This window comes from Panthera tigris, chromosome A3 (genome assembly GCF_018350195.1).
Source record: "Panthera tigris isolate Pti1 chromosome A3, P.tigris_Pti1_mat1.1, whole genome shotgun sequence".
In the NCBI taxonomy this organism is placed as follows: Eukaryota; Metazoa; Chordata; class Mammalia; order Carnivora; family Felidae; genus Panthera; species Panthera tigris.
Window position 1 is genome coordinate 63,082,057 of NC_056662.1, and position 23,688 is coordinate 63,105,744.

The window sequence follows — 23,688 nt, forward strand, 5'->3', positions numbered from 1 at the left end:
TCTTTCAGATTCCCTCTTTTTCTCTCTATAATCTTTGAGCTTCACCTGTAAGCCAGGCACTCAGCTAGATGCTCTGAATAAAGTGGTAACAGAAGCAGACATAAACACAGTCCCTGATCTTTTGAATTTATAGTTAGTTAATCATACAATAACTCTAATGAACACATAATTACACACTAAGTTCTCTGAAAGAAAAGAATGTGGTCCTGTAAGAGCACACAGAAAGAGGCCTGACCTAGACTGGTGGCATCGGGAGACTTCTTTGAGGAAATGATGTTTATGCCAGGGTCGGAAGGGGGCTGGAAGTGGCAGCATGGAAATGAGTAGAAAAGGATGTTCCAAAGCCTGTAGAAGGAAAGCTGCTTGGAGGGTTTCAGGAACTGGGGAAAAGCCAGTGGGCCTGGAGCACATATCTTCCCAACAGATACAGTTTTTTTGTAAGTTTATTTATTTGTTTTGAGACAGAGCTAGCAGGGGAGGAGCAGAGACAGAGGGAGAGAGAATCCCAAGTAGGCTCTGCACTGTCAGCACAGAGCCCGACGTGGGGCTTAAACTCACAAACCTGAGATGAGCTGAGATCAAGAGTTGGGCACTTAACCGACTGAGCCACCCAGGGGCCCCCAACAGATACAATTTTAATATACTTTGGCATATGATCAGAAACTAAATTTTCTTTGTTTCTTTTTTAAAAATATCTTCTTTTCTTCCATGTGTCAGCAGAAGGTAGTACTTAGTAAACAGTGTTCATTGACCAGGTGACAATTAACTGTACAAAAAAAATGAAAAGGTATTTTGATGATTTTATTTGGCTCTTATAGTCTCTAAAATAAGGAATCTAAAATATAAGAATGAAAGAATTACTGGTGGAATTACTGGTGAAGTAGTTACTTCTTTCAGAGGCTTTTGAAAGATGGTCATAGGCCTAAAACTGGAATGTAAGAAGTAAAGACACTATATACGTAAAGAATGTGATAGCCTTTGATCCAATTTAGGATTTCTTTTTCTAATGATTGGTCCCACAGATATATCCATATGCATGAATGAGGGTATTCCCCATATACCCCGGTCTCTTCCTTGCCATGGATATTATAACAGTGAAAAATAAGTGTTGGAAGGGACTTACATGTTTATTACTAGGGGAACGGTTAAATAAATGTGGTGCATTCCTATTGTAGACTTCTTTCCTATAGTCAGCCACTAAAGGCCACCCAGTATTTGAATGGATTCCTTTGATCTGAATAAATGGTGGTCATGAGCCATTGGAGCTTCTCTGTTTAGGTGCTCATGAACTATGGCAATTTGCAAGAGTTCTGAGTAACAAGAAGGTGACTGTTAAGCTTTGATATCTAAGGTTTTAAAATCCTACTTCCTGGAGATAAGCAGGATTACTTAGCTAATGGAAATCTAATAGGCTCTCCTGGAAGAACCCATTTCCACTGATGGTAGCCTTTATCTGTGGTCCTTTGGTGACTAGCAAGGATAGCAGGCTGGAAGACTTGGACTTTCCAGATGATTTTGGTTTAGTCCTATGGTTGCTGGAGTCCTAGACCAGCAACGTCAGGATCCCATGGAAACACATTAGAAACGCAAATTATTGAGGCGCCTAGGTGGCTCAGTGGTTAAGTGTCTGACTCTTGATTTGGCTCAGGTCATGATCTCAACAGTTTGTAGGTTTGACCCCCGTGTCAGGCTCCCTGCTGATGGTATGGTGTCTGCTTGGGATTCTCTCTCTCTCTCTCTCTCTCTCTCTCTCCCTCTCTCTCTCAAAATAAATAAATAAACTTAAAAAAAAAAAGAAATGCAAATTATTAGGCACCATTACAGACCTACTGAGTCCAGCAGAATCTCTGGACATTAAAGAGTCTGTGTTTTAGCAATTCTCCAGGTGATTCTTACACATACTGACTTTCGAGAAGCATTGATCTGGAGATCCCCATTGCTGCCCTGTCTCTTAATGTTACCTTTTGTTGAAGACAGCCAGCTCCTGGACTTGACCTGCCATATATCTTTATGGAGAGAGGTTCAGGAATTCTCATTTGGTTTTATTGGAACTAAATGGAATTATTTCCATGTCTAAGACTATTCCTAATAATGTGTACCTTGTGAATGCTTAATACATACTAATTCTGTCTGTGATAGCTATGGTTAGAACCCAAATTAAATTTGGATGAAATGCAGAAAGGTAGTTCGAAACAGAGATAAGAGTAATAATCCAAGTCTAGCAAATGGCACTAGAAGGGACAAAGAGAGTTGTGAATAATACATAATAAAGATTGCCTTGTAAAAACAAAAAGTCCCATGACAATATCTTTGACATCAGAAAAAAAAGCAACTCAACCAAAAGGTTTAATTTTTAACAGAGGTCTGAAATGGCTGGCTAGCCACAGCTATGAGAAAGTACTGTGCTTCTAAATATGGTTGCACTTTGCATATGTGTATAAATAGCTTAGACAATGAGCCCTAATTTCCAGTGACACAGTTAGAAGGGGGACTGGCTGTGACCTATCCTGCAGCCAAGGACTCGATGCTTCATCTGTCAAGCAGCCCTGTAATAAGCGAAACTACACACCAGCTCTCGATCATGGAATTTGTATTTATATTTAGTAAGTTATGGAATTTTAATTATTTAGATGCAGAGGTTAAAGATCTAATTAATAGCATTTGAACCTATTCTTATAGACAGTCCTTTGGAAACTAACATTTAAATTCTATTTATGCTTAAGCTGCTTGTTTAATTTGCTTTCTTACTGTGTATTTGAAACTGCAAAAGTCAAGACATGTTTTTAACAAACTGGAATCGGCAAGGGTCCTTCCCTGAAGAAAACAACTCTTCCTACCCCCATTTATGAAATAAAAGATTATTTTCAGGGGCGTTTGGGTGGCTCAGTCGGTGAAGCGTCCGACTCTTGACTTCTGCTCAGGTCATGAACTCATGGTTCATGGGATGGAGCCCCACATCAGGCTCTGCACTGGCAGCATGGAGCCTGCTTGGGGTTCTCTCTTTCCCTCTCTCTCTCTGCCCCTCCCCCACTCATGCTAGCTCTCTCTCTCTCTCTCTCTCTCTCTCTCAAAATAAATAAATAAACATTTTTTAAGAAGATTATTTTCAGGGGCACCTGGGTGGCTCAGTTGGTTGAACGTCCAACTTCGGCTCGGGTCATGATCTCATGGTTCTTGAGTTCAAGCCCCACATCGAGCTCGCTGCTGTCAGCGCAGAGCCTGCTTCAGATCCTCTATCCCCCTCTCTCCGCCCCTCTCCCGCTTGTGCTCCCTCAAAAATAAATTAAAAATTAAAAAAAAAAAGAAGATTATTTTCAGTACTGCTTTTTAATTCTTACTTTTTGGAGCATAGGTGAACATTCCCATCTCTGCCGCTTTAGCACCTGTATCCATTGGCTACTAAGCCAGGAAACATCTTGGCAGGTCATCTAGTTTATCTGATTTCTTCCAGCCATGTTTACACTAAAAAAATTTCCAGAATCGCTTTTTTGGGGGACAGAGACAGAGTAGGTCTTTGAAACTTCCCCGGGTGCCAGAGCTGTCGTGCCCATGTCCTGTCCTCTTCCACTTCCTGTTGCAAACAGTAAAGGCTGTTGTACCGTAAAACAAAACAAAGCAAAACAGGAGCGCCTGGGTGGCTCAGTCAGTTAAGCATCTGACTTCGGCTCAGGTCATGCTCTCTCGGTCTGTGGGTTCGAGCCCTGCATCAAACTCTGTGCTGACAGCTCGGAGCCTGGAGCCTGCTTTGGATTCTGTGCCTCCCTCTCTCTCTGTTCCTCTCCCATTCGCACTCTGTCTGTCTCTCTCTCAAAAATAAAGATAAAAAAAATGTTTTAAATAAAACAAAAAAATTCCAGAATGAAGGGACTTTTGTGATTCTGAAGACCTCTAGACAAGAACCCTAGTGATACAAGTAGTAATAATAATAATAATAACCAACATTTACTGACCACTTACCACACACCAGGCCTGGTGCTGAGCTCCTTGTACGCATCTTCTCATATAATCCTCACGACTCCCCTATGAGACCGGTATCACTATTATCTCCATCTTACAGGTGAGGAAACTACCCAAGATTACAGAAGGGGATTTTTCAGGCTGTTTTGGCAAATAATTCCCATGACTGGCAATTCTTACTACCACTCATTTACCCATTCATTCAGGAAACATCTGTTCAGCGTGTTCCAGTGCCAGACCTTGTGGAAGCCCTGGGGGTTCAAAGGTGAACAGAGGGTTCAGAGGTGTAAGCTTCTACCCTTTAGAAGCTTACAGTTTATAGGGAGAAACAGACATGAAATCTTAGCAATGTCATTAATGCTGTAACAGAAACAGTAGAGCAGAGTAGTGAAGAATAGGGCCTCTGGAGAGAAACTGCCTGGGTTAGAATCCTGGCTCTCCCACTCACTGTGTGGCCTTGAGTAAGTCACTTACCATCTCTGTGCCTCGGATACCCTCTATGTGAAATGGAAATGGTGCCTACTTCTAGGGTTGTCTGAAGGACTGTATGTTGGCAAATGTACAGCACTTGGATCTAGCCGCACAGTAAACGTCCACCAATATTGGCTCTTACCATGAATATAACATGCGTATATACAAGACATTGTGGGACCATAGAGGAAGCCTTTGCAGAGTGGTGCTTTCTGAGCAGGTGACTTGAGATGGTAGCCATAGAGGCAGCGGCAGGCAAGGGGTGGGGGGTGGGGGGGTCACGACTGCAGTTCAGTGGTGTTATCCGTAGACCATGGTGGATGGAGGAGTGACGGGAAGGTAACTGGAAGGTGAAGGCAAGCTGCCCCTTCAGTAAGTTAACAAGGGGAGGAGAAGGACGACAGTAGGATGTAAATGCTCCTAGGAACGAAATACGGAGCCAGTTGGAGGCAAACAAAGGGTTCCCCAGCAGCGCTCAGAGCCCTACCACGTTCAGAAGCAGCATCCAGGGGTCAGAACTGGTCCTGAACATTTCCATCCCACAGTATTCCGCTTCCTGGTATCAAGTGAGGAGGTGCACATTTGCAGATACCCTGCTGTCTAACCCAGGCCCTGCCTGCAGAAGAGAAGCCCACTTCCTCTGCTGCAGGCCTCTTTGGGACTAGGGAGTGCCTAGAAGCTGGTCATTTTGGGGACACTCACATCACATTCCCCTGGCACCTCGTCTGTCCAAGACTGTGGATTTGAGTTTCTGACTCTTGATCATTTTTGTGACTTTTTGGTTCCTTTCCACATTCTCTCCAAGTCCTTGTACAGTCGTTGGAGTGCAAACTGTTTCTTTAGGGGCTTCAGTCAACGATTGTACGTATTGTCTTCCTATATACTTGCCCTGGATTGCTTTTCCCTTTTTGATCATAGTGCTTCATTTCCCCTCCCAGGTCTGTCTTTCCAGCATGCCAATAAGAATAGAAAATGCACTTTAGGTCTTCTTGCCCGCACCTGTTTGCATATCTGGTCCTTTTTTCCCCTCTACCTTTATTATCAATTCAAACTTTTATTAAGAACCTTACTTAAACCAGAGTAAGACATAGCTCTTAACTTCAAGTGGAGGAAATAAGCTATGCCGAAAAGAGAGGGCTTTCTTCTTAAACTTTATTCTCTTTGTTTTATATCACTTTGCTGATAGCATTCTCTCTTTTTTTTTAAGTTTATTTATTTATTTTGAGAGAGACAGAGAGTGCACAAGCAGGGGAGGAGCAGAGAGAAGGAGAGACAGAATCCCAAGCAGGCTCCACACCATCAGTGCAGAACCCAATGTGGAGCTCGAACTCATGAACTGTGAGATCATGAACTGAGCCATGATCAAGAGTCAGATACTTAACCGACTGGGCCACCCAGGCACCCTAGTAGCATTTTGAATTTAAACTCTGTTTCTATTGCCCAGCCATAGTCTTCTGTGAGTTAGCAGTTTATCATCATGCAGTCACAGATGAGTAGGGCTTAGGATTTGTTTTTTCCAGAGACCACTCTGAATGATTGCATGGGTTGGCGATTCCTAAGTGTGGTGGGTGGGAAGAATTATCAAAGTCATGGGAGGGAAGAGCTTTTCAGAGTCCACCCACCATGCTTCCCTGGGATTCCCTGCCAACAGAGATAATTAGCGTGAAAGATACTGTAACTGATGCCAGTGTGTCCTCTCCTGGAAGGGTGTGGGGAGGAAAAGGCTGAAAATCCACTTAGAGCTAATTGGGCACATTCCTAACACATGCTGAATCTAAATCTCTCTTTTCCTGCCACTCTGTTGTCCTGCCAACATTCAAGTATAGCAGTGTATTGCTTACCCACCCCATCGTCGTAACATCTACAGCATTTATAGCACCCTGTGCCTGGTCTGCAGCCTGAAGTCAGAGCCCCCAGAGGTCTCCCGAATAGTGGAGTGGCATAGTGAATAAATAAAGAAGATCACTGAAATGCTGAAGTCCTCCTAGGCAAACAGAAGATATCTCCTATTTCAACAAGTAATAATAACCACATGTAAACTATGTTTGAGCTCCTAAAGATGCTTACCTGGATGTGGGGGGAAAAAAAGTTAAAATGTACAAATAATATCTTTTAGACCCTCCAGAGAAAACTGCCACCCCCAATTTGATGTTGATTTTTTAAATTTTTTTAATGTTTATTTATTTTTGAGAGAAAGAGAGTGTGTGTGTGTGTGTGTGTGTGTGTGTGTGTGAGTGGGGGAAGGGGCAGAGAAAGAGGGAGACACAGAATCCGAAGCAGGCTCCAGGCTCTGAGCTGTCAGCACGGAGCCTGATGTGGGGCTCAAACCCATGAACCGCAAGATCATGACCTAAGCCAAAGTCGGGTGCTTAACTGACTGAGCCACCCAGGCGCCCCTGATGTTGAGTTTGAATTCAGATCTTCATTTCTCTCTTCCGTGATATTTCCAAGGTATTTAGGAAAGATCATGAGTGTTTTGACAATTGCTTTTATACAGCCCATTGAATTGAAGGGTTACATCAGCATTCCTTACAAGAAAGGGCATATTTAATTTCGTTCAGTACCTTAGGTCCTTCCTCAGTAAAGGATTGGGTATTTTAGGGCATAAAAAAATAGCATAGAAGCATTCCTTAACCTCAAAGCAGCTTTTCCTCTGTTTGCTAGAAATACTAATATGAAACAGAAACAGAGATGGACTGAGAGTCATGCTCTAAGTTTGTATCACGTAGAGAACTACCTTAGAATAACCCTGTATCAGTCCCCTGGATTTGTCTTTCCTTTCTTTCTTTGTAAGAATACCATGTAACGAAAGATTTCCTCTTCTTTTAAGACTGTATTTCTCAATGCAAGCTCGCGGAGAGACTGATAGAGAAAAGTTGCTGTTAATGTATCAGACAAATGATCAAATAATAAACGGACTTTTTCCTCTGAACAAGGACCTGGCATTAGAAATGGCAGCTCTTTTAGCTCAGGTAACTTCCATGTTATATAAAGTAATATTTTGTTAAAGGTAAGATCCTAATTTCTACATTGATTGAAGTATAGCAAAACAATATACCTTGTAATTTTTAAATTCACGTTGCTGTGATTAACACCTTAAAACTTACAGGCATATAATTACAGTTTGACTCTGAATTGCTGACAACCACGGCGGTGATGTTGACTGAGACAGTATTCCTCGTGGAACCTGGTTTCTTAGTTATCTTAACAGTATCCCACTAGGCTCTGCATTTAGTAAAGGAATTTCAGTGTAGAGCTGCAGGGCTGAAGATGCCGTGCTGAAATCATTCAGTAATCTAATAGGAATGGGTCTCTTCGGGGCACCTGGGTGGCTCAATCGGTTGAGCGTCCGACTTCGGCTCAGGTCACGATCTCGTGGTTCGTGAGTTCGAGCCCTGCATCAGGCTCGCTGCTGTCAGCCTGTCAGTGCAGAGCCCGCTTCGATCCTCTGTCCCGTTCTCTCTGCACCTCCTCTGCTTGCGCCCTCCCCAAACTAAATAAATATTTAAAAAAAAAAAAAAAAAAGGAATGGGTCTTTTAAAAGACTAGAGCACTTTCTTTTATTTACCTATTGTACCAATAGGATTAAGTTCAGACGTTTATAAACACACACAGAAATCAATAGTGACTTAATCCAAATAGAAAGGTATTTGTCTCTCACGTAGAGAGACAGGCAATCTGGCACCTCTGCAGAGTCGCCAGAGGCATGGGCTTTATCTTGCTCTCCATTCTTCTTTCCCTAACATGTCCTTTTCATGGTCCTGGAGATCTACCAGAGCTCCAGCTATTACATCAGTGTCCCAGGCATCAGGATGGAGGAAGGGCTGAAGCAGGGCATGCCTTTCCTCCTTTGAGAAACTTTCCAGAAGTTACCCAGAGAACACTTCCATTTATGTCTCCCTGGTCAGAACTTGGTCGTATGGCCTTGCCAGCCTACAAGGGAGACTAGTAAATATGGTCTTAGCTGGCTGGCAAGGAGCACAGCTCCTAAGTAAGTCCAAGGTTTTTATTACTCGGAAAGGAGAGAAGAGTCGTAAGAGGCAGCTCACAGTCTCCACCACAAATGAGTCTGTGCACAGCTTAATTAAGGAACAATGTTAAGGCAGCTCTGTGATACGTCATTGGGACAAAGGCTTAGATCTCCCGAAGTCTGTGGTCCTTGCACAGTGCACACTGTCCCAGGACATCTCTTTATTTACCACCTGTGCCGGGGGTTCCCAAATCTCTCTCCAGTTCGCTTCTCTCATGCACTCCTTAAATTCGGCCCAGCAGGAACCGAACTGTCTTCTCTCCTTTTCCTTCACCTTCTGTATCTTCACTGTGCTGCTGTCTCCTCATGCAAGCTTCGAGTCCAGGAATCATCACCGACTGCCCTCTTTTCACTCGGTCCCACCAGTCACCACATCCTGCCCATTGTAACTCTAAGATACATTCTCCTCTTCACTCGTCTGCATTTTGGTCACCATTGCTGGGTGTCGGACCACCATCGCGTCCAGCCTGCTCTCCAGCAGGCTTCTAGCTCATGAGCCTTTCTCTGGTCTGATCCCCTACAAATCTGTGCTCCACCCAGATGCTAGAGAGATTGTTCTAGTTAGCTATTGCTACATAAAGAAATGACTGCAGGACTCAGCCACTTAACATAATAGTTTGGGCAGGGATGAGTAAGGACAGCAGGACTCAGCCACTTAACATAATAGTTTGGGCAGGGATGAGTAAGGACAGCTGGTCTCTGCTGCATATGGCAGCAGCTGGCCTTGCTCCAAGGCTGGCTGTGACTCTGCCGCTACAGAGTTCACTCACATATCTGGCGTCTGGCGCTGGCTGTTAGTTGGGACTTGAGCTGGGGCCATCAGTGGGAACACCTACCCGTGGCTTCTTCATGTGGCTGCGTGTGCTTCCGCACAGAATGGCGGTTGGGTGGCAAGAGCAACGTCCGCAAAGAGGGACAGGAAGTGGGGGCCGCCATTTTCTTAAGACCCGGCTGGGAGGCTGAGCCGTGGTGCTTTGTTTAGAAGCTCTGGAATTGGGGATCTGGAATTGGAGATCTAGCGGACAGGTGGATCTCGCTGTTGTTCCCTTATTTACACAGGGCATTTGTGAGCTGCACTCTGCCTGCCTCTCCAGCGTCATCTGTTAATATTCCCTGCTTTGAACTTTATGCTCCAGCAAAATGGAAACTTTGGTTCCCTGCACAATTACCTGACTTGCATATGGCTCACTTTTTCTTACCTCTTTTGTGTACTTATTTGTCCGCTCAGCCTGGAACATCTCAACCCCCATTCCTTCACCTGTTACTTTCAATGTATCCTTTTTTAAAAAATTTGTTTATTGATTGATTGATTGATTGATTGATTTTGAGAGAGAGCAATTGGTGGAGGGGCAGAGGGAGAGAATCCCAAGGAGGCTCCTTGCTGTCAGCACAGAGCCTGACGTGGGGCTCGAACCCATAACTGCGAGATTATGACCCGAGCGAAACCAAGAGTCGGATGCTTAACTGACTGAGCCACCCAGGTGCTCCTCAATTTATCCTTCAATTTTCATCTGAGGTGTCACTTATTCCAGGAAGCCTTCCTGAATTCTGCCTGCATGGGTTAAGTGTCCCTCTTGGGGTTTTTGTCATGTCCTGCACGGTACTGCCTTTACCTCAAAGGTTTATTATTATTCATTTGTTTCTGCTTCGCACCACTGGCTGTAGCCTCCCCGAGGGAAAGGGCTGTCCCTATTCATCTTTGTACCTAGCCTTACACATAGTCCATTCTCCATCGGATGAATGAATAGTTAATAATTGAGTTTACTTTTTATAACAATTTTATGGTCCTCCAAACTTTAAAGCATCCCTGCTGCACTGAGGGTTCTCATTTTGCAAGCAATGAAAAGCTAAGGAAAACACAAATAGGTCACAAACTTTCTTGGTGATGCGATTAGGTATGATTTCCTAACCTAACCATTCTAGGTTCTAGTCCTCTAAAGGCATCTCTTTAAAATCACTCTCATTTTCACTAAAATTTAAGTTAGTCTTCCTCTTTCAATTTTTAATTTTATCAGAAAGTTTTTCTGAGAAAAATTATAATGTCTTTGAGAGAGATACACTTCTAACATGTTTTAGATGAATTTGAGGAAAGAGTAGGGAGGTAAGACTATGCGTACACCTAGAAAATTCTGAACATGTTACTGACTGAAAAGTATAATTTCTCCATCTATGAAAGGAAAATTAAATATCTCCGAACTCTTTTCCTCAGAGTAGTCTTTGTGAAGACAAATTAAATATACTAATCTGAGATCTGTAGAAGAAAAGTTCTTTCTGTTGAAGATTTGACTATCTCTAGGCCATTGTTGATACTCTCTTTCTTAGGAAATTCTTGGAGCTGATCGTTAATTATTGTGCATAGTGTCTGGTAGGGCATCGTGTTGATGTGAGTCATATTGGGAACTCTCTGAGTTGATTTTCAGTTAGCCTGCAAACATTTATGTGCTCCTTCTGACACTGACCTTGGAGATTCCACTGTAGGGTTCCCTAAGAGAAAAGGTTGCCTTGAATGGCCTATTTTTGTGACTGTTGGTTGTCCAACTGCCATCTCCTTGGGGGATAAAGCTTGCTCTTAGGTTTCACAGATAGCTGTGCTGAGTATGGTCTGGTGATAGGTGAGGACAATAAAAAGCTTGCTCTGGGGGAAGGATTTCAGTATGTTTGAAGAACAGATGGACAGCCTGTGTTTAGTGTGGGGAAATTAGGGAAGGAGGTAGGAAATGAGGATGAGAGTTGAATAGCAGGGCCAAGCCAAGAAACCAACAACTAAGAAACTGGTCAGAGAACCTGGAAAGGTAGAATGCACTGTAAGTGTAAGGTTCAGCTAAGGAATTTAGATGGCAATGGATCAGACTAAGAGCTAGAAAATAGAAGCCACAGGGGTCAGAATCTCAGAGGCTGGTTGTGCTAACAGCTTACCTGGAGGCAGAACATCCCCTTGAGATGGAGACCCAGGCTAGTCTGGATGGAACCCTCCATCTGTTTACTGGGGAGTGTTGTAGGTAAGGATGTGAATGATCAGTAGTACATTCATCTGAATGTCCCCACTCCGTTTCCCACCTTGAACCCTCTTTGGTACCCTCTATAAGGCACTTGACACGGGTCATTACAAGTATAAACAACTTGTTTATACTCAACTTGTTTATACTTCAGCCTCCTCTGTTAGACAATAAACTCTTTGAGGGTAGGAACTGTGCTCAGCTGTTTGTTTTTTTTTTTCCTCACTTCACTTAATATATGCCTGATGTATAATGGAGACTCCATATAGGTTTGGACGAATGAATGGGTGGATGAGTGGTTAGAGAGATGGGTGGGTGGGTAGAGAATGGCATCTGTGTAGCCTGTTCATAGAGATAAGGATTGAACATTCTTTCATTCAAGATGAAAGGGAAATATAGGACTCTATTCCCAGAATAATAGGGCAAGTGGATGGATACAGAACCATTTACGCAGAAAATCTAGGAAGACAGTAATGAGAATGTCATTCTTACTCCCATCATATTCAGTGGAGACCCTTAAGTATAAATAATACTTTTCTGAGATTTCTCGTAGCTTTATAACTCTTTTGTCTTTTATTATTAGCTCCCATTTTGCTTTATTATTAGCAACTAAAATAGTACCCTAAAAACAAAAAATTATCCTATGCTCTTATAGCTAATAGTATTAGTGGCCCTTAGCAAATACTACTAGATGGCAACATTAACCAAGAGTGGTTGATATAGAAATGGAATTGAAATGTTTGAATTACAGATTTTTTTCTAAATTAGAATTCAAATGGAATTTAGATTTTATTAATACTTATGTATGGTTATAAATTCCATAATCACACAATCATGACAAATAGATTTATATATTATAAAGAATGTTCAGAAACAATGAAACTAATTTAAAAAAAAAACTCTTCAATACCCTTTATTTTCTTTTTGGATTTGCAATTAGGTGGAGATTGGAGATTTTGAAAGACCCTTTTCAACTCCAGCAGGGCATGTTCCTAATCAGTGCAAAGCAAATCAAACTCTAAAACAAGTCATAGAAAAATTTTATCCTAAAAGGTATAGAGATGACTCCTCTGAAGAACAGTTAAGGTAAGGAAGTACTTGTGACTCTTTAAGGGTAGAGTCACACTGGTCTCTTGGTGATATTTTTCTGTTCAAATTTTAAAGATGAAAATCATTATACGTGATCATTTTCTTAAGATTTTTTTAATACTGTTGACTACCAAGAGGTTATCGATCTTCTCATTTAAGATGGGCCTAGAAACTTGAGAATCCGTATTTAAAGTTTTAAAGAAAAGATGTTTACCTTAAGTTAGAAGATCTACTTTTCATTTGATCTTATTCATTCTTGTCCAAATTAACCCTACTAATAAAAAGAAAAAAAAAAAAATGGCCAGTACCGTGTCTAGTGTTATGAAGTGTTTACCAACAAGTTGTATCTCTTGGGGTATTCTATTATAAACAGATTAGAATAAAAACAAACTATCTGCCTACACAAGATTTTTTTACTATAAATTTTTGATTGAATTCAACTAATTTGGAATTTTGGTTTTAGAGACTATATGAAGAAAGGGTAATTCAATTTAAAAATAGAGGCAAATCCAATTCAATGAGTTTTCCAAAATAGAAACATTTAAGATCAGGCTCTTGTCTCTGTAGAAGTAAGCAGTTGCCATTGTGATTTTATTTAAGGCATCTCCCCTGCAGCTGACATCTCTCTAAGCCAGGGGTGGTGGTACCTAAAATTCCCCCATTAGGGATTCATTCTTTGGTTTCAATGTCTTGTACTTCTCTTTAAAAATGAAAACCATCCCAATGAGAAATTGCCTTTTTAGACTAATTTACACTAAGGTTTGATGTTAGCTTATCAGACTTTTTTTAACTTTGCCCAATGGGGGTGGGAGATGGGGAACTTGGGTCATGCTGAAAGCACTAATAGTATGAGAATTTAGTGAGAGGAATGTGCCAAAAGGAGGAGGGGTGGACAGTGGTGAGATGGGAGTCACCAGATCACAGCTCCTCCTGGGTGACACCTCAGTACCCCAATTGTCCTAGGATTGGCTCAAGGAGAGCTTTGCCTTGGGAGGAGGATACACGGTTTATGTTTTTGCTTTTGCGTTTTCGTTTCTGTTCTTTTCTTAGGCAGCTCTGCCAGCGACTGTCAACCAGATGGATGGCCCTCCGGGGACACAGTGCTGCTGATTGTGTGCGCATTTATTTGACAGTAGCCAGGAAGTGGCCATTCTTTGGTGCCAAGTTATTTCTTGCAAAAGTAAGAAAGGATGGGAGGGAGATGCGGAATAGAAACGTTCACCTGTATAGTTGCCCCTGTGCAGTTCACTGAAGTAAAACAGTGACCACGGTGACCCCAAGTTTAGTATGTCCGGCTTTTAAAAAGAAAATAAGGTGGGATGCCTGGGCTGCTCGGTCTGTTGAGCATCTGACTCTTGATTTCAGCTCAGGTCATGATCTCAGGGTTGTGGGATCAAGCCCTGCATTGGGCTCCAAGTTGAGCGTGGAGCCTGGTTAAGATTTTCTGTCTCTCTCCCTCTGCCCCTCTCCCCCGCTCACACCCTCCCTCTCTAAAATAAATGTAAAAAGAAAAGAAAAGAAAACCATGAAGGGACACTAAGGAAAGGGCAGGAGTGTCACCAGCTTCTCCCTCTTGCCGCCAACCTTAAGTCACCTGCATTCTGCGGGCTCATCACTAGACTGAAGGCAGCAGCTGAACTCCACTTTCTTGTCCGCATCCATGCATCCTCTCACCCATTTATCATTTACTCTCTCACTCGTTTACTTGTTTATTTAATGTCTAGTGACTTCTGTTTGCCAAACATTATGTATCTAGAGATACATAAGCCCATGGTTTCAGATGGGTTGTACCCAAACTTCCGGGACCCCACAATCCAGTGTTGCAACAGGCCCGCAAACAAGCATTGTAGAGTGAACACGGTTAAGAGTGACAGGGACAGGGCACTGTGGGAATACTGAGGAAGGAGAGGTGAGTCCTGCCAGCAGGTGGCCAGCCCAATCCCCAAGAGAAGAACTGTACTTTTTGAACTCTTCTTTCTGTGGAACCATGTCACTTTATAGTCTCTCGGGCTCCTAAAATACTCCTTGTTTTGTGGTATATGTGTGTATGTGTTTGGTCTGTCCTCATTAATAAGTTGTAGGCATCTTGAGGGTGTAGACTCACTGATCCTGAAATCCTCATCTTGTGCACACCGTTATTCTTTGCATATAAATACCACGTAATACATTTTTGCTGAATAGCTGTGCCACTTTGGGCAAGTCAGTTAGCCTCTCTGAACCTCATTTTTATCATCTGTAAGTGACAACTCAGACTAGAAAAGTAAAATCTAGGGTATCTTCTCATTCTAATTCCATGAGTGACAGTATCATTGGGAGGTAAGAAATGATACTGCTCCTGGTACTGAAAGCTGTATACTAATGAGTAAGTGGGTGCTGTCATTATGCTTAAACATCTGTGAAATGAATATATTTGCAAGGAGTTGAACATGTTTTTTACAAATGTAAGGACTAGATTTGAACCGTAGAGTAGGATTTTACACTGAATTTTAACTCTGATTTGAGCATTGGAAGGAATACTGAATATTCTTCTTTGATTATATGCTCTGTGCTTCTTTAGCACAGAAATATTATTAAATAATGATGTAGCATTTGCTTGTTGCATGACTAGCATCTTTTCTTTACTCTTCTTTCTTTATTCTATGCAGACACCTCCTTTGCTTAATAGCATCCATCGGGGGCTGTAAGTACATATACTATCAATTACACCGTTTTAACTCTTTTCCCTATTTTAGCTGTTTTTAAGTGTACGTTTCTGTGGCATTAAGCACATTCACATTATCATGCTCCCCTCACCACCATCCATCTCCACAACTTTTTCATCTTCCCAGATTAAACTTCCATACTCCTTATTCTCCCTTCTCCCGGGGCCCTGATATCCGCCGTTCTGCTTCCTGTTCTGTGTATTTGACTGCTCTAGAAACCTCATGTAAGAGGAATCATACAATATTTGTCCTTTTGTGATTGGCTTCTCTTTCTTTTTTTCTTTTTTTAAATTATTATTATTTTTTGATTTAAATCCAAGTTAGTTAACATATAGTGAATAATAATTTCAGGAATAGAATTTAGTGATTCATCACTTACATATGATACTCAGTGCTCATCCCAACAAGTGCCCTCCCTAATGCCCCTTGCTGATTTAGCCCATCCCCCCACCCACAACCCCTCCAGAAACCCTCAGTTTGTTCTCTGTATTTAAGATTATCTTACGGTTTGTCTCCCTCTCTGTTTTTTATATTATTTTTGCTTCCCTTCCCTATGTTCATCTGTTTTCATCTTAAATTCCACATATGAGTGAAATCATATGATATTTGTCTTTCTCTGACCGACTGATTTCGCTTAGCATAATACCCTCTAGTTCCATCCATGTTGTTGCAAATGGCAAGATTTCATTCTTTTTAATCGCTGAGTAGTATTCCATTTTATATGCATACCACATCTTCTTTATCCATTCATCAGTCGATGGACATTTGGGCTCTTTCCATAATTTGGCTATTGTCAACAGTGCTGCTATAAACATTGGGGTGCAAGTGTCCCTCCGAATCAGCATTTTTGTATCCTTTGGATAAATACCTACTAGTGCAGTTGCTGGGTTGTAGTGTAGTTCTATTTTTAACTTTTTGAGGAACCTCCACACTGTCTTCCAGAGTGGCTGCACCAGTTTACATTCCCCCCAACAGGGCAGAAGGGTTCCTCTTTCTCTACATCCTCGTGATTGGCTTATTTTTCTATGCAGAATGTCTTCAAGGTTCATCCAGTGTTGTAACGTGTGTCCAAATTTCCTTCTTTTTAAAAGCTGAATAATATTCCATTGCATGTATATGCCATATTTTGTTTGACCAAAGGACAATAAAAACAACATTTTGTTTGTCAAAGGACTGGGGGGTTCAATGGCTTAGGTTAAATGGCATCTTTTATATATATATATATACATATATATATATGTATATGTATATATGTGTGTGTGTGTGTGTGTTTGTGTGTGTATATATATATATACACACATACATATATATTTTTAAATTGTTTAAAAAGAGAGAGAGAGAGAACATGAGCACGGGGAGGGGCAGAGGGAAAGAGAGAGAATGCCAAGCAGGCTCACACAGCCTGGAGCCCGATGCAGGGCTCAATCCCTGGGATCATGACCTGAGCTGAAATCAAGAGTTGGACACTTCACTGACTGAGCCCCCCAGGCACCCCAGTATCCTTTTAATGCTTGCCTATCCTTAGCAAACAGACTCTCAGTAGATAGCAACCCAGGGGTTTTTATACATGAGATTCTGATAACTTTTACCTTATACAAATATAGTATATGTATAAATACTACAGATTCATCCCAGTTGCTTATCTATGGCCTCAGCATACTTTCATAAGGTTTAGGAGAAGTAGTTAAGTTTTTGTTAGAATTTTAGTCATTGTTAAATTCACTTATTGTTGAGCAATCATTGTGGAATGCTCAAAAACATTCATGGGTTTTAATTGGGGTTTAGTGGTGAGAGATTCTTTTTATTAATATAATTTCATTGTTTTTTACAATAAGGAATTTAGTGGAAAATTTGGTATTTCTCATTACCATTCATCACACAGTTTCATCTTTTCTTTTTATTCTATCATTATGAGTCATTTGAGTGTCAGATTTAATAAACTTTCAGAAAAAGTATGTATTTACACACCTTAGAAACACACATGTATTTTGTTTCATTAGGATTTTGGTCCTAATAGAAACCCTACAAGCTTATTAACTCTTAGTCTCTTAACACAGAAGAAAAATAAGATGTAAACACTGTTGTTCCATGTTAAAGATGAGGAAATTGAGCCTCAGAGATTCAGTAGTGTGTCCAATTGTACAGCTAATAAATGGCAGATTGAGAACGCAGACCCAGGTCCCCTGCTGTCAGATTCACTGCTCTTTCCATTACATGCCACCGCCTCTGCCCCAGGAGAGATTTTTTCCCCCTGTAGTTTTCGTGTTCTCTTTTTTCTCCTTCAGGAGATATTTTTAATAAAAATAAGTTGCTGTTGTTGTTGTTGTTGCAAATGTTGCACTGCATTGTGACTAAAAACTATTTCTGTGATTTGGTTAGCGTTTATTATGTTTTCATCTCTTCACAGCCCATAACTCCATCACCACTCGGAAGTACTGTCATGTGGCTGGCTATCCACGAGGATGGCTTAAGCGTCTTAGAATACAGTTCCATGGTAAGATTAAGTTGCATGTTGAGTCAAATGTTTGCATTGCTCAATGTACATACACAGAAGGTAATGATCTCTTCATATGCTTTTTCTTATACACAGATAACATCCTTCCTTTCTAAAAAAATTTTTTTATACGTTTATTTTTTTCAGAGACAGAGAGGGACAAAGTATGAATGGGGGTAGGGGCAGAGAGAGGGAGACACAGAATCCAGAGCAGGCGCCAGGCTGTGAGGTGTCAGCACAGGGCTCAAACCCACAAACCGTTAGATCAATACCTGAGCCACAGTCTGATGCTTAAACAACTGAGCCACCCAAGTGCCCCCATAACATTCTTCCTAATACTATCATGAATAGTCATTTTTACAAATACAACTGTGATTGTTATTTAATCTTTTAAAACAAGATTGGACGGGTTTTGAATTGCATATGAGGAAAATACTAAATACCATGACTAAATTGCAACCATGGTTGTATTCATAAAACAACTATTCATTTATAGTGTTAGGAAGATTGTTTCCTGTGTAAATGAGAATCTTTAAGATAACATCAATGTAGGGGCACCTGGGTGGCTCAGTCGGTTAAGTGCCCAACTCTTGGTTTCGCCCCAGGTCATGATCTCATGGTTCATGAGATCGAGCCTGCGGTTGGGCTCTGCACTGACAGCATGGAGCCTGCTTGGGATTCTCTCTCCTCCTCCTCCTCCTCCTCCTCCTCCTCCTCCTCCTCCTCTCTTTCTGCCCCTCCCCTGCTCTCTCTCTTTCTTCAAAAAAATAAAAAATAAATAAAAGAATGGTGATATCTAGTGTTAGCAAGACTACAGTGCTGGGAATATAACTGGATGTAACTTTTCCCGAGGAGAATTTGGAAATATTCTCAAAATTGTTCTTACTTTTTTGAAGTAGCAATTCCTCTAATTGAGATTTACAACTAAAGAAATAATTAGATATGTGTATTATTAAACATGTCGGAATATATGCATTGAAGTATTGTCCAAGGTAGTAACAAATAAAAAATGATTTAAATTTCCTGCAATAAGAGATTGGTTAAATAAAGGATTATCTATCAAATCATTTCTTTTTTTTTTTTTTTAATTTTTTTTTTTAACGTTTATTTATTTTTGAGACAGAGAGAGACAGAGCATGAACAGGGGAGGGGCAGAGAGAGAGGGAGACACAGAATCCGAAACAGGCTCCAGGCTCTGAGCTGTCAGCACGGAGCCCGACGCGAGGCTCGAACTCACGGACCACAAGATCGTGACCTGAGCCGAAGTCGGACGCTTAACCGACCGAGCCACCCAGGCGCCCCTCTATCAAATCATTTCAAATAATGTTATACAAGTATATTTGTTGTCATGGGAAGATATTTATAATTTGTTAAATTTAAAAAGAAGCAGAATCCTGAACAATATGCACCATACTATTTCTGTTTATATATATCAAAATCTATATATCAGGGTGAACCGTATAGTTTTGCCGATATTTGACCGACCATTTTTTACCTTAGAAAGTATCAGTTTCAAAAAAAAAAAGTATCCGTTTCACATGGTTCAACCTAATATGTATAGAGAGAGATCTTGAAGGACATTTACAAAGGTATTAACCCTGTTCTTCTACTGGATGCTGGAATATAGGTGCTTTTGATTTTCTTTTTGTATTTTCTGTTTTGTCTGCAGTGAGTTATTAGCTTCAGAATCAAACTATATTTTAATTATAAACGTAAATGATGCCTCCATAAAATTAGTATATTACTATTTTAAATCATAACAGATTTTCTTTTAGAAAATAATTTTTTGTATTATATGTAATTAATACCAGCATTTTTCTTTTTTAGGGAAGTATAATTAACATATAATGTTAAGTTAGTTTCATTGATATCAGCATTTTAATGGAAATATATGCTATTAATCATTTCTCATCTTTCTTTGAAAGTAAAGAGTATATAAGATATTAACTTTTTCTTCTCTTTGAAGAGGTTAATAATCAGCTATGTGTACAAGAGTCTAATGACCTTTGGAGGTCATCAAGATGATTTTATGATAGTCATTAACAATACACATTCAAAGGACAAACCAACAGAGAAATTACTTTTTGCCATGGCAAAACCCAAGGTGAGTAGAAGCCTTTCTACCAGCTTTTTTTATACTAGTTTTTTCATGCTAACACATTTATTGTGCAAAAAGTAGGTTGCAGATGGGAAAACAGACTTACTTACAATCAGACAATCCTAGGTCTAAATTCTGGCTTACCTCATCTTGCTAAGCTTTGGTTTCCTCCTCTAAAAAATTATAGGAGGCTACCTACTTTTTTTGGCTTAAGAATTAAATGATGGAATTGTTACAATGCCTTAGCCCAATGCCTGGTATACAGAAGGTTCAAAATAAGTGGTCTTGATGTAAGTTGTTGTCAGGTACCTTTTACACATTATCTTATTTACTTGGGGTAATTCAAGTTACGGACTCATTAGTGGGAAGAGCGAGGTTTTATAATTAAGACTTTACTTGTCCTTTGTAGTTTTAACGTCGATAAGTAAAAACAATGAACACAAGGGCTACATTTTAGTATGTAATTCCAGTTTTGGTAAAAAGAATGAAGCATCGAGTTCCCTAAAACTTTAAAATTGTCTTAAAATTATCAACCAAAAGAGACTCCTTTTTTAGAATCTGACACCTTTTTTTCAATAGCAGACACTGAAGCAAAGGCCAGTAAGTGCAGAAGACTGAGACATACTCAGGGCTTCATCTAGTCTCAATAAAAAGTTGATATTATGCACTGAGGTTCTTAATTCACATACACACACATAACTGGCAGCCTGTGCTACTGTCACATTTTTTACCGTCACAAAACATTGCCGCTACATTTGATTGTTAAGATCCACTCTTCCACCGGTTTCAGCAGCAGGAGAAAATGTCAGTGCCTTGATGGTGCTGAACATGTAAGTACTTCACGGATCTGGAGAGGAGGGGATTCTGCTAGCCTGGGCACTTGCACATGGAGACCACCAGCCCTTTCCTCTTTTGAAAGTGATGAGAACTTCTCCGGAGCATTAACGAGTCTACTTTTCTTGCTTTAGATTCTTGAAATCACTCTTTTGATCGCCAGTTACATAAACAACTTCCATCAGCAAAAGGCAGCCTTTCACCACCTCTCTGCTCCGGCTCTGCTCTCAGCCCAGACCCAGGGGCCGGAAGCCAGGGCAGCGGGAGGCCAGCCCCTGCTGTCAAGCAGCAGACCGACCAAAGGCCCCACTCTGCTCTGAAAGCTCGGGAGCCTGAACCCTCACTCCCGTCCTCCAGCCAATGGCTGCATCAGCTGCAGATAAGTGCGTTGACACACGGGCAGTGTTGCGCCCACACTGGTTTTCCAAACTTCAAAAACGTGGGCGTTTCTCTCTTTCATTTGATCCTTGAATATTCAAATGAACACGACTAATGAACCATAAGCACAAAATTTGCCCACATGCTGATATGCTCATAGATTAAATGGGTTAGAATTCATCATTTTTTCCACCTCCTTCGTCCCTTGCCATCAGACACATCATGCAGTGTGGCATGGTTTTGTCTCTTGAAAAAAATACTCTGGCAAAGGAAGCTACCGAACTCCCATTTGGCAAACCAGTTAACTATTTGGAAGCGCTCACTGCCAAAAAATTAAGTGCTGTGATTGAGTGTGCTTTTAATGAATGGTATGGTGTTCGGAAGGACGTGTACAGTGTCAGCAACAGCTGCAGGGTGCTGTTTAGTGGCACAGTTTTAGAGCCGGCACAGTGCTTGTGGCACAAGGAATCCCCGCGAGAAAACAAGAGTTAGGTAACCAGAGCCTCCTGTGTGCTACTAGAAAGTGCAGCCCGTCACCTTTTCGGATCACTGGAGTGTAAAGTTTGAAACGAGACAGTGACTCCTCACATTCCTTGGCTGTTACCGGATGGCCCGAGTTCACTGGAATATTGCCCACATGTCCTTGCATTTGGTGCTGGGTCATCTTGACCTCATTTTGTTAAATAACATCTTTGAAAACAAACAGACGCTTGAAACTTTGCCCTCGTATGGTCATTTTTAATTACGGTTTGAGTATAAATGTCCCCAAAGTATATTTTAAAAGAAAAGAGAAAGAATTCTTCTGTCAAAGGAGGTAAACTTTTAGTTGAGAGAGTCTAGAAATGTGTTACTTTGCTGGAATACATGAGTGGTCAGTTCGTTCCAGTAGGTGCCAAAACAAAGTAGTATTCATGATAAAAATGAAACTGTGATAAGACATGAAAATTATATTATAAAACTGTTTAATTGCAATAGTAATCATGAGTATACTTAATTTTATTTATGTGGAGAATATTTGTATTTATTTTTTGGACATGTATTTATCACTTTGTGTGTGATATTTGTTTTTTTTTAACCAATTTGAAAAAAAAAATGTTAGCTGCTGATTTAATTTGTTGGCAGAGCCTTCATAGTTTCCTCGTTGCTGCTTTCTCCCTATGGCAATATACTGTTGTCACACTAAGACTTTTAAAAATATTCCATCTCGTATTAGCGTCCTTCGAAAGGGCAGAGCCAAGAAATACACTGCTCAGCTAAGATTTTTGCTTTATTGGGAATGACAAAAAGAAGGTCAAAAAACCCCATGGAAATAGATTCCCATTTACTATTTCCCCAGATCTTTTGAGCCACAGCCACTCTCTGCATAAGCAAGTTGATTTTTGAGAATAAACGAGTTACCAATTTGCGATGAGTCTCAGGAGTCTTTTGGCTGGCATCCAATAGAGTTTCTTAGTTCCCAGGAAACTGTTCAGTAATCACTAGTTGGTAAGCCAGAGGCTTGGCAGAGCTTACATCTGTGTGAGGACTTTATTCCCAGGCAATAGCTACTTCACCATCGGGTAAGCACACCCCACTCCAAATGTTCTCATTTGAACAAGTAGTGAAGGCTTAGCTTAAATGGTGGCATTTATTTTTGATAGAACAGAGATAAAATATTTTGATGGAAAGAAATCAATTTTCTGTAACTGATGATGTGAAAATTTTATTTTCTGGGAAATTACTTATATAGCCATTTAAAAAATTCAAAGTATGTTATTATGATTGGTTACAAGAGAATAACGTTACATGTTTAATTGTCATATTTGTCTCCTATCATTTTCTTCCCTTTCAATCATAATAAATGATTTACAAAACCCATTTTGAGCATTATCTTTTGAATACTCTTCGAGAAATACCTAATGTTTTCATTGTCAAAGCTGAGGTGAACTACTAGTGAAAATGGTAGTTATTACCTCCTTCTCTTGCATTCATGCTTTGTCTTCAGTGTTGCTTTGTTTTATCCATATAAAAGGAAGCTGTTTTGGCAAATTGTAACTTTAAGATGTATGTATGCATATTGACACATATACAATATGTATAAATCGTGGGGTTCTCCTGTGATTTCATAATAAGCTCCATAAGTAGCTTATTTCAAGCTAATTGATGGGCTGTGTTTTAAACATTTATTGTAAATGTTCTGGGTTTGTTTGTTTGTTTGTTTGTTTGTTTTTATGTGTGTGTGTCCTTAAAGTCAAATAGTGTCATAGCTTGGAAATGAATTTAACTTTCAGTTTACAGGAAAAGTTAGTCACAACTTATAAAGAGTCTTTCTTCTGAAAATGTGTTTATAAGTTGACTATCTGAAAATTTTTTCCAAAGGGAAAAATACATGGTGGCCAGGATCCTAGAACAATACACTTAAACCATAATTGTACTGTAGTATAATCCTGAAGAATTAGCCACATGGATAATCCTATTTCTCTAGACAAGGACTTTAAGTGTTCCTGGGTTGCCAAGAACATATTTCACCTGTCCACCTACCCCGTAGCTGCCATGGAATTTGGACTTCCCCAGTGCGGAATCTCTGGCCTGATTCTTGGGGATCAAAGGCTCTAGAGATGTGGGGACTGAGGGAAGGGAAGTGAGAAGCAGGAATAACA

General features: G+C 40.6%; 1 protein-coding gene across 1 annotated transcript in view; it reads left to right on the plus strand.

The window, feature by feature from the left end:
- PLEKHH2 (pleckstrin homology, MyTH4 and FERM domain containing H2) overlaps positions 1–22,900 on the plus strand; it is a 106,942-nt gene extending 84,042 nt beyond the window's left edge. Inside the window, exons 24-29 of the mRNA XM_007097839.3 lie at positions 7,259–7,400; positions 12,395–12,540; positions 13,594–13,723; positions 17,653–17,739; positions 19,706–19,843; positions 20,806–22,900. Of these exons, the coding sequence (XP_007097901.2) occupies positions 7,259–7,400; positions 12,395–12,540; positions 13,594–13,723; positions 17,653–17,739; positions 19,706–19,843; positions 20,806–20,991 (829 nt within the window). The 3' untranslated portion in view covers positions 20,992–22,900. The remainder of the gene's footprint in view (positions 1–7,258; positions 7,401–12,394; positions 12,541–13,593; positions 13,724–17,652; positions 17,740–19,705; positions 19,844–20,805) is intronic.
- The last annotated feature ends 788 nt before the right edge of the window (positions 22,901–23,688 follow it).